General features: G+C 46.6%; 1 protein-coding gene across 1 annotated transcript; it reads right to left on the reverse strand.

Annotated features, from left to right (window-relative positions):
• Positions 1-1,738: 1,738 nt before the first annotated feature.
• LOC128973280 (fatty acyl-CoA hydrolase precursor, medium chain-like) lies at positions 1,739-9,729 on the reverse strand. Its single transcript, XM_054389547.1, has 14 exons — positions 9,657-9,729; positions 8,635-8,839; positions 8,388-8,532; positions 7,799-7,932; positions 7,297-7,450; positions 6,441-6,542; positions 5,958-6,062; positions 4,397-4,537; positions 4,226-4,312; positions 3,431-3,578; positions 3,039-3,170; positions 2,679-2,751; positions 2,285-2,464; positions 1,739-2,181 (listed from the first exon to the last, which is right to left on the reverse strand). The coding sequence occupies exons 1-13, from the start codon at positions 9,727-9,729 to the stop codon at positions 2,290-2,292; spliced, it is 1,674 nt and encodes a 557-aa protein (XP_054245522.1). The 3' UTR covers positions 1,739-2,181; positions 2,285-2,289.
• Between the last annotated feature and the right edge of the window lie 1,267 nt (positions 9,730-10,996).

Raw genomic sequence — 10,996 nt, forward strand, 5'->3', positions numbered from 1 at the left:
TCAGAGTTCCACTGCACCTCTGCACTCCTGAAGTAGATAACAGTGAAATCTTTTGACCTCTTCCACTGTGACTTATTTTGTGAACTGTGTCAGAGTTCCTCTGCGCTTTCAACATCAGCATTTTTTCTGTGCATGTTCATGCAACACCCTCTGTTAATCTTCTTTACAAGGCACAGCACCCAGAGGAACTGTACATAGAATGAACCAGTGGTGGTAATGAAGGCCTGACCCAGAAATGGTAGACACACAAAGTGTGGAAATAAAGTTGAGATTGACTCTCCCCTTCCTAGTACTGAAGTTTCTGCTGTTGCAGACCACGTATCAGACACAAATAGGCTCCCTGCTGTAAACCTGACTTACAAACAGGAACATTCTTCAGTTTTTGATTGTTCGTTTGTTTCCACCAAGCACATTTCTGTATCTAAATCTGACCAAACTTCTGCTAATCAGGTCTTCATTGATTTCATTTTATTATAAACAACGTTGCTGCTATATTCTGTCTTCAGTCGTGGGGAGGCAGCAGGAAAAGAGGATGTTCCTGTGCAACTCCATATACGGTAGGCATAGAACCACAGAATGAATCATACAATGTCTTGGGTTGGAAGAGGCCTTAAAGCTCATCCAGTTCCAACCCCCTGCCATGGGCAGGGAGACCTCCCACCAGCCCAGGTTGCTCAAGGCCTCATCCAGCCTGTTCTTCAACACTTCCAGGAAGGAGTCATCCACAACCTCCCCGGGCAACCTGTTCCAGTGTCTCACCACCCTTGCTGTGAAGAATTTCTTCCTAATGTCCAATCTAAATCCATCCTGCTCTAGTTTAAATCCATTCCTTCTCATCCTATCACCACAGGCCTGTATGAAAAGTCCCTCCCAGCTCTTCCGAAGCTTCCTTCTGCTACTGGAAGGAGTTCTAAGGTCTCCCCAGAGCCTTCTCTTCTCCAGACTGAGCAGCCTCAACTCCCTCAGTCCTCACAGGTGAGGTGCTCCAGCCCTCTGATATCTCCTCTCGACCCTGTGACTCCCCTGGAGTCCTCTCAGCTTTGCTGGATCTCTCCCCAAAACAGAATATGACCTTAAGTCTTAGTAACAGGACAATGGTCTGAAACTAGAGCAGGGCACATTTAGGTTGGACATCAGGAGGAAGTTCTTCACAATGAGAGCAGTCAAACACTGCAACAGGTTGCCCAGGGATGTGGTTGAGACCCCATCCCCAGAGACAATCAAGATCAGACTTGGGCAGCCTGATCCAGATGGAGGTGTCCCGGCTGGCTGCAGGGAGGTTGGACAAGGGGACCTTGGAGGGTCCCTTCCAACCCAATGCACTCTGTGACACCTGGGGGTGCTGTGCACATCAGCAAGGCCTGCTGAGGCTGGAATCACACAGACAGTGTAGGCCTCACTCCCAAGGCCACTCTCACACACTTAAAACCACAACTCCACTTCTCATCTGTGTTTACCTTGCACGCTAACCACAGAAAAACTTCAAAACCATAAACCAGCCTGTTCTGCAGTGCAGGAGACTACTTCAAGATACTGCAAAACAAGCACAGAGCAGTCTGTGCAAACCCTAGAGCCCTGAGGCTCAGGTTCTGCAATGAAAGCTGCAAAATTCATAGCTGAAACCCTTTGGGCTGAAGCAAACTGGGCATGGTTCTGGCTTCTTGGATATAATTTAACCTCTTGGAATCAACATCCTCCACTTCGATCAAAGAAAAGGGAGTGCCAGAAATCCCAAAAGTAACATTTATTTAGAACAATTTGCAAAACAAGAAACAAGCAGAGATTTTCTGTCCTCATGTGTGACATGACAAGCTCGTCTCACAGATGGTTTTTGATGGATGCTCTGCTCCCTACAATTTGTTTCCAGTGAAAGAAGGTGGAGAGAGCCTGTAAGAATGACAACTGACCATTCTCTTCTGAAAGAAGAGGGGAATAAGCATACAGAATAATCTGACACTTGTGATGTATTCTGCATGGATAATTCCTTAGAGCTCTCAATATATTTGCCAATTTGCCCCTCCTGCTCACAGGAGGATTCTGCAGTTTTGATATCCACTGATGCCACTGATACCTACTGCCAGGGGTCTTTGTGAGCCTGAAAGATTGTGGGTTCATTAAAGAATGCTTTTTAGTTCCACCAACATCCCAGATTTCCCTTGATTCCCTCCTTCCACTGTGATTCTGTGAACAGATCACATAGTACAGAGTTAGGTGATTGGGAAGCTCTGCACATTGACAAACTCTGTGTTTTACTTCAGCTTTAAAAAGCAAACTGTGCCCTCACCACACTCATAAATCTGTGTGTTGTCTCTTTTCCTTCATCATTTGTTCTATGAGCTGCCTCCAAAACTCCATTTTGTCTTCTTTCAGTTTCTTGGATGCTTTTTGCACGAGGTCTATTCCCAGGTATTGCTCATCCAGATCATACTGAGGCCAATGGACCAGGTCTTCTCCGTTGGGATGTCTGGAAATCAGATCATGAAAAGTTAGCTTTCCATTTGCCTGTCAGTTGTTCTCTGGCTCCTGGGGTTGAGAGCATTTCAGAAAACCAACAGCAGCTAATGTTATGTGATTTATGTGATTCTAGTTCCTCCAGAGAGGGGCCATCCACAAGCTGACTGTTCCAGTGTCTGCCCACCCTCACTGCAGGGTTGGTGCCTAAGCATTATGATCCTCACCCATTTTTAGCAAAGTTAGTCCAGTATCTCATCATAGTTCTGCTAAGTTTGCTTTCTTCTTCTGTAGCTTGTCCTGTGAAGTGAAAGGGAAAATGACAACATTGAAAACTCAATCAACAAAATAGTGGCAGCTGCATCAATTCCAACAGACTGTCATCAGATCTACTTGTTAGGCTGGGTGATGGAGTTTTACCCAAGCAGAGCTCTAGGAGAGGACTGCAGTGGACCACTAAAGGAGAAAGTGTTCATGCCGAGGCCAGTGTTTCTAAGAGACAAAGCCTACCCTAAAGCCCCCCACTAAGGGAAGTGAAGAACAATGCTGTTGCAAAAGGCATAGTGTAGTAAGCATGGATACATCACCAGCTAAGAAAGGCTTTCCAAAGACAAAGGCAATCTCATCTGCATGATCTGCTTTCACAAACTCTGGCACCACCCCTGCCGCTGAGCTTGGTCGATGCTGAAATTCATAGAAGTAGACCTGGTTGCCAGCATCTAGTAGAAAATGGACAGAAGAGTGTTAGTCTAAGAGCTGAAAACACCTGCCACCAAAGAAGATGGAAGGTTGAAGGTTGGACCTGATGATCTTCCAACCTTCATGATTGTATGGTAAGAGAAACTTCCATTACAGCTGTTTGACAAAATGAAAGCACTCTCATTTTTTTGGAGCATGAAGCATGCTGCATGGTGTCCACAAACACAGCCCAGGATGGAACTCCACAGTTCTTTTGAGAGATGTTGAGCTGGAGACTCACCTCTATGGTATCTGGCCACTTCAACAGCTGGGGAAACAAACATAAAGTCTCCTATTGCACCAAGAAGACCATCTCGCACCTCAGCACGGTTTTCTGCCTTCCCAATGTACTCCTTGTATACTTGGTCAACAATTTCAGAACTAGCAGCCTGAAATGAACAATGAAAATACTTCTTGTAGTGATGAAGAATAGAATAAAGAGTAACAGCACTGAGTGTGCCATCTGCACATCCCTGGCTAAGCAGAGAAAATCCTCAGCTGTACCAGACTCTGCTCAGAGCTCAAACTGGGGAGTTACATAGCTGCCAGATATGGCTGCTCTCACACAAGAGAGGTTTGCAGGGTCTAAAGATCTTTAGCTAAGCATCAGTCAGTGATGCTGATAAGTAGTGGGACCCTCATGTGAAAACAGAGATCCTGCTGGATTCAACGCAATTCAGTTCTTGTGGGTGGCCACAATTTACATCCTTTCAGAACAAGCCTGGCTCTGCCTTTCCAAGGGCATGTTCGATATCTGTGACACTGAATGATCCATGGCAAGTCCTGGCCATTGCTGGATTTGCACAGAACTCTTTAAAAAGAGAGGCATTTAGGATAGAAATTTAAATGGGGCTTGATATTTTCAGTTGCCAGTGGCATGAGGAGTACACCAAGTCTACTGCCCACCACTACCTTGTGGTAGGAAGATATCAAATAGAACAAAGTTTGCTTCTAATATATACCCCTCTAGGAGTACAAATGTAGGAGCAGAGCAGTGGAGAAGCAGCACTGAGTCATACTGAAAATGTTCTCTCACCTTAGGTCCTAATATCAAGTTTTTCTGCAAAAGCTGATATGCAACATCCTTATCCAGACCATCTCTGAAATCAGGGAAATTCATTAACTGCATGATACAGAGAAGCATCTTTGTTAGAACAGCTCCTGTTAAGAAAATGATATCTAAAGAAAAACATTAAGAGACTCTTACCCTAGGAAGTAGCCATCCAAACTCCCAGTTATTTACTCCTATAATATATGGAACTGGATTGATCATTTTTTCAGATAGTAATTCCCTGGGGGTCTTTGGCAAAAATACACCATCTTGACAGCCACTGATGAACACCGCAGGCTGGGGAAAAAACGCAAGAGGAAATCATCCATATACACAGATTTTGCTTCTAGAAAAGAAAATACCAGATTTGATACTGTAGTTCCAAAGCAATTCCAATTCAGTGCCAGAGAAAAACAAGTAGTAATAGTATTTAAATCCAACAAGGCATTCAACAAGCCCAAGTGCCAGGTTCTGCACTTTGGCCACAACAACTCTGTGCAGTGGTACAGGCTGGGGTCAGAGTGGATGGAGAGCTGCCAGGCAGAGAGGGACCTGGGGGTACTGGTTGACAGCGGCTGAACATGAGCCAGCAGTGTGCCCAGGAGGCCAAGAAGGCCAGTGGCATCCTGGCCTGCATTAGAAATAGTGTGGCCAGCAGGAGCAGGAAAGTCATTCTGACCCTATGCTCAGCATTGGTTAGACCACACCTTGAGTGCTGTGTCCAGTTCTGGGCTCCTCAAGAAGGACACTGAGATACCTGAACGTGTCCAGAGAATGACAACGAGGCTGGGGAGAGATCTCGAGCACAAGCCCTATGAGGAGAGGGCTTGTGGGATCTGAGGTTGTTTAGCCAGGAGAAGAGGAGACTCAGGGGAGGTGTTATTGATCTTCACAACTACCTGAAGGGAGGTTGTAGCCAGGAGGGGGTTGGTCACTTCTCCCAGGCAACCAGCACCAGAACAAGAGGACACAGTCTCAAGCTGCGCCAGGGGAAGTTTAGGCTCGAGGTGAGGACAAAGTTCTTCACAGAAAGCGTAATTGGCCATGGAATGTGCAGTCCAGGGAGGTGGTGGAGTCACCATCCCTGGAGGTGTTCAAAAAAAGAGTGGATGTGGCTCCTGGAGCCATGGTTTAGTTGTCAGGAGGTGCTAGGTATTAGGTAATAGGTTGGACTTGATGATCTCTGAGGTCTTTTCCAGAGGTCGATTCTGTGATTCTGTGAAGAGGACAAGGGGCAATATGGTGGATTCTGTGATTTACCCATCCTTGAATTTTCTGTGATAGATTTTCTGCACAATGCAGAAGGTTCTGTGAAGATCGGCATTATGTCTTTAATGTTTGTAAGCCATAGGTATGGTGTCCAATTTACATCTTAGTTCAATCCTTAATTGGATGTGTGGAGGATGTGTGGTACAGTGGGGAAAAATCCTGACCTGTGAGCAGACACAGTATGTTGTATTAATTAATTTCTCAGGAGAAACTGTGACAGTTCCCACACTCTTTTCCCTTCCCTGGCACAGCATGACACCAAAACACAAAGAGCTCAGAGGGCCTGCTGGATGAAAGGGAAGGAACCTGTTCACAGTTTTCAGGTGCCAAGGAGGTCAAATGTTACTCTCACTTCCAGTTCTCCTGATGTTACAACACACCAGCAGCCTTCTCTGTTGTGGTTAGATCTGAGAGGTGATTTCAATGCCAGAAGTCTAATCTCACCTACCATTTTTAGTGTTATCTCGATTATCTCTTCTTCTGTTTTTCCTCTTAAGCATTCCACCATTGCAGCTGAATTGGATTTGTCACAGCCAGCAACAGCAGCAATCCTCTGCAATCAATAAAAAACAAAGACTCACTTTTTCATGTACTTCCCATAGAAGGCCCCATGTGCCACTGAGCCTGAGATTCCAGCAGGAGGGAGTCTCAACTTCTGCACAAGGATCACTGAAGTCAGACAGATTCCAGATGCAGTGGCAGGGAATAGGGAGCAGCCTATTCCAGAGTCTCACCACTCTTGTACTGAAGAACTTCTTCCTAAGATCCAGTCTAACCCTGCTCTCCCTTAGCTTCAAACCATTCCCCCTTGTCCTGTCTCCAGTCACCCTCACGAAAAGTCCCTCTGCAGCCTTCCCGTAGGATCTCTTCAGAAACCGGAAGGCAGCTCTAAGGTCCCCCTAATTACCACAAAATACCACAAGATACCCACTTGTGCTTCCTCCTGGGGCTGGTCAGTGAACAGAAGCCTGACTGCAGTGCCACTCTCTGAAATGGCCTTGTGGAACAAGCCTTTTGCCAGGGGAGATAAGACCTGGGAAAGAGAAGGAGCCAACATTACCAGCACGCCAAGCATTGTGTTCTGATCACTGCCTTAAGACTGCAGCATCAGGAATTTCAAAAGCAAATGTCCTAAGAGTGTTACTCTGCAGCCTCTGCTCATAGCTACACCCAGGGCTTTGGCAGAGCTATCAGGGAGGAGCTCATGCCTGCCTGTTCCCTTCCCAGAGCACCTTGCTTCCAAGACTTCACAGAACGGCTGCAAGCCAGGTATGCATTGATTTTAGCTGTGCCCAAGACAGCCTGGCTGTGCTGCAGAAGGGGAGTAAAGAACTATTGGCCAAAGGGCAGGAGTTAGGAAACAGGAATTTTATCACATGCATCCCTGAACCCTGGCTTCATGCTGTGATCTGTCATGGAATCACAGAATGGGTTGGGTTGGAGGGGACCTTAAAGGTCATCCAGGTCCACCCCCCTGCCATGGGCAGAGACACCTCCCACTAGCCCCGGTTGCTCCTGGCCTCATCCAACCTGGTCTTAAACAATTCCAGGGACAAGGCATCCACAGCTTCTCTGGGCAGCCTGTTCCAATGCCTGACCACTCTTGCACCAACGTAATTTTTCCTCATCTCCAACCTAAGCCTCCCCTGGCACAACTTCAGGCCATTTCCTCTTGTCCTATTTACTATCAGATCATCACTTTTCATGCAAGTGTTAAAAGTGAATGTGGACAGTGTTGGGTTTCTTTCCCCCCCAAGTAGTTACATTCAGCATTACTGTGAACTTACAAGAGCAGAAACACTGATTCCTCCTGCAGATTCTCCAAAGATAGTGACAGCTCCTGGGTCTCCTCCAAAATGGAGGATGTTCTCCTGAATCCACTGAAGAGCTGCTACTTGATCCAAATACCCCCAGTTCCCCCGGGCATGCTGATCACCAGTGCTGCACAAAAAGAACAGATTTGTTTAAATGCTCAGCACAAGAAGCACAAAAAAGGCAGGGAGACAAACTCTCTGTGGGGGAAGAAACCAGCTGCCATTCTCTACACAGAGCTGCTCTACACAACTGAAAAAAGAAATGGCTCAGAAAGTATTGAGATTACAGTAGCAATTGAACCACAACAGGCTTGGAAGCTGACCTGGGACTTGTACAGAGTTCCCAGCTCTTGCACGTGCCAATCAGAAATGCAGAGTTGGTTTGCCTAAGCAAATATCTGCACAGCTCTTCACCAAGGCTTTGCACACATTGCTTTGGAAGTCACTCAGCAAAAGCTGAGCTAAAAGAGCTTACCTAAAATAGCCAGGGATACCCAGTCTGTACTGAATGGTTACAACCACCACGTTGTCAAAGGCTGCTAGTGCTGAACCGTCATATGATGAAGCTGCTCCAAAAACTAATCCACCTCCATGGATCCATACAAGGACCTGCAACGACACAAATCATACAATGGGTTGGGTTCGAAGGGACCTTAAAGATCATCTAGTTCCAGCCACCCCCTGAAATGGGCAGGGACTCCTCCCACTAGCCCAGGTTGCTCAAGGCTTTGTCCAGCCTGGCCTTGGACACCTCCAGGGAGAGGGCATGGCAGAAGTCTTTCAAATCTGATGCCTGCATGTTACAAAAGGACATTGACTTTATTAATTACGCAGTGCCCCATGACTTGGACCAGATTCTTGAGAGGAAATCAAACATTAGCTAGACAAACTGGCAATAAAATCTTATTTCTAAATAGGATTCTGTTTGTCTTCTAAACCTCAGGAAATAATTACTGGGACTAAGAATGTAACCTGATCAATATCATTACAAACCAGCTCCTCCATGTCTGCAACCAGCACAGGTTGCAGGGAATTTTTTTTGCTAGAGGTTTTATTTTGCTTACAGGCAGCTTCTCTGATGCCTTTGTAGAAACAGGGGTATACACATTGAGGTATAAGCAGTCCTCAGACATTCGGAGAGCAATTTTTTCTTTTCTGTTAGTGATAAGATCTGAAAAATTTTGTCCTAGGGCATTATCCTGTAGACACCTGAAGAAAGCAACAATCACAGAAATCATTAAAACCTCAAAGCTGTCAGCTGCACACAGTATAAAACCATTTAACAGACGAGTGGCTTTGTCACTGTCTTACATTGGTGGGTAGGAAGTGGCATCTCTGACACCTTTCCATGGCTCAGGTGGCTGGGGTTCAGAAAACCTCAGTGGTCCAAGTGGAGGCTTAGCAAAAGGAAGTCCCAGAAAGACATTGACACTCTTCTCGGCTGCATCTACGTGGAACTGGTACCCTCGGACTCTCCCGTAGTTGGTCTCCACTTCTGGTTGCTCTGCTTTTTGCCCTGGGGGATGTGAGCACAAAGTCCCATTGGTGCTCTATTTCTGTCTGCAGATTTCTAAGAGCTTTAGCTACTTCTACACTCCCCTGCTCTTTGCATAAACAATTCATTGTCATGCAGAAGGCTTCACCAAACTCCAATCAGCATAGCTAACATTATTGCAGCCTTCCTTTGGAGGGGCTTGTCTGTATGATCTCCCTCAGGTCTATCACCTGCCTTCTCTTGCTATGCACATACATTCATAATTGCATAGAGATCTTAGTGCTTTGTCATGCAGGTCGGCAGCTCAAAGTCCAACAAATTGCTCTCGTTAAGAAGTGGCATTTCCTACGGAAGCAAAGCTCTGTGAGCACACACAATCTATTCTGGAGCCTTTGACAGCACACACAGCCAAGAGAAAAAGCTTCTACCATACCTGGAAAGAGTCTGGCAGGTACAGCTACTGCTAACATTCAAGTAAGGTTAGTCATGAAATCATTTAAGATTAGGGAAGATTGGTCACGGAAGATCAGTGTCAGAGTTCTCCACACCCAATTACCAGTGTGGGAGAGGGGGCTGCCCAGCCTCAGCACACAGGGTCTGGGGATCAGGAATTTGATTATGCTATTTGCAAAGCAAACAAAAAGGCAAAGAAGACACAAACGACTGAAACACAGATCACGAAAAGAAATTAATTACTCCCAGCTACTCAGAGTTGATTTCTGCGCAGCACGGGGGGTGCCCAGCTACTCAGAGAAAGCTGCGGTCCCCTCGGTGAGCCAGCGGCACATTTGCTGACTCCTTAGGGAAGGCGATAAGGAAAACCCCGTCCGAAGCTTACCAGTAGCTACCAGCGCTGTGCCCGCGATGGTGAGCATCAAGGACAGCAGTGTCAAGCCCTTTCCAGTTGGCATTTTGCAAGACAGTCCAACATTTCCCTGCCTGGTGTGCTGCCTTTTATACTCGGTCAGTGGAGCTGTTACGCAAGGCCAGCGCTGATCAGCAAAGCGAAGGCGGAGCTGTGGCCAGGGCAGCTGCCCTGCCTATGAGCCACTCCTCCCGGGGCGATTTGTAGTCCTCTGAAAATTCAGGAAAGATTATGAGCTTCTGTGTGAACTCACGTTTGTCATGGGAACAGGATACCGCAGAGGAACTGTACATAGAATGAACCAGTGGTGGTAATGAAGGCCTGACCCAGAAATGGTAGACACACAAAGTGTGGAAATAAAGTTGAGATTGACTCTCCCCTTCCTAGTACTGAAGTTTCTGCTGTTGCAGACCACGTATCAGACACAAATAGGCTCCCTGCTGTAAACCTGACTTACAAACAGGAACATTCTTCAGTTTTTGATTGTTCGTTTGTTTCCACCAAGCACATTTCTGTATCTAAATCTGACCAAACTTCTGCTAATCAGGTCTTCATTGATTTCATTTTATTATAAACAACGTTGCTGCTATATTCTGTCTTCAGTCGTGGGGAGGCAGCAGGAAAAGAGGATGTTCCTGTGCAACTCCATATACGGTAGGCATAGAACCACAGAATGAATCATACAATGTCTTGGGTTGGAAGAGGCCTTAAAGCTCATCCAGTTCCAACCCCCTGCCATGGGCAGGGACACCTCCCACCAGCCCAGGTTGCTCAAGGCCTCATCCAGCCTGTTCTTCAACACTTCCAGGAAGGAGTCATCCACAACCTCCCCGGGCAACCTGTTCCAGTGTCTCACCACCCTTGCTGTGAAGAATTTCTTCCTAATGTCCAATCTAAATTCATCCTGCTCTAGTTTAAATCCATTCCTTCTCATCCTATCACCACAGGCCTGTATGAAAAGTCCCTCCCAGCTCTTCCGAAGCTTCCTTCTGCTACTGGAAGGAGTTCTAAGGTCTCCCCAGAGCCTTCTCTTCTCCAGACTGAGCAGCCTCAACTCCCTCAGTCCTCACAGGTGAGGTGCTCCAGCCCTCTGATATCTCCTCTCGACCCTGTGACTCCCCTGGAGTCCTCTCAGCTTTGCTGGATCTCTCCCCAAAACAGAATATGACCTTAAGTCTTAGTAACAGGACAATGGTCTGAAACTAGAGCAGGGCACATTTAGGTTGGACATCAGGAGGAAGTTCTTCACAATGAGAGCAGTCAAACACTGCAACAGGTTGCCCAGGGATGTGGTTGAGACCCCATCCCCAGAG

Source organism: Indicator indicator, chromosome 19 (genome assembly GCF_027791375.1).
Source record: "Indicator indicator isolate 239-I01 chromosome 19, UM_Iind_1.1, whole genome shotgun sequence".
Taxonomy (NCBI): Eukaryota; Metazoa; Chordata; class Aves; order Piciformes; family Indicatoridae; genus Indicator; species Indicator indicator.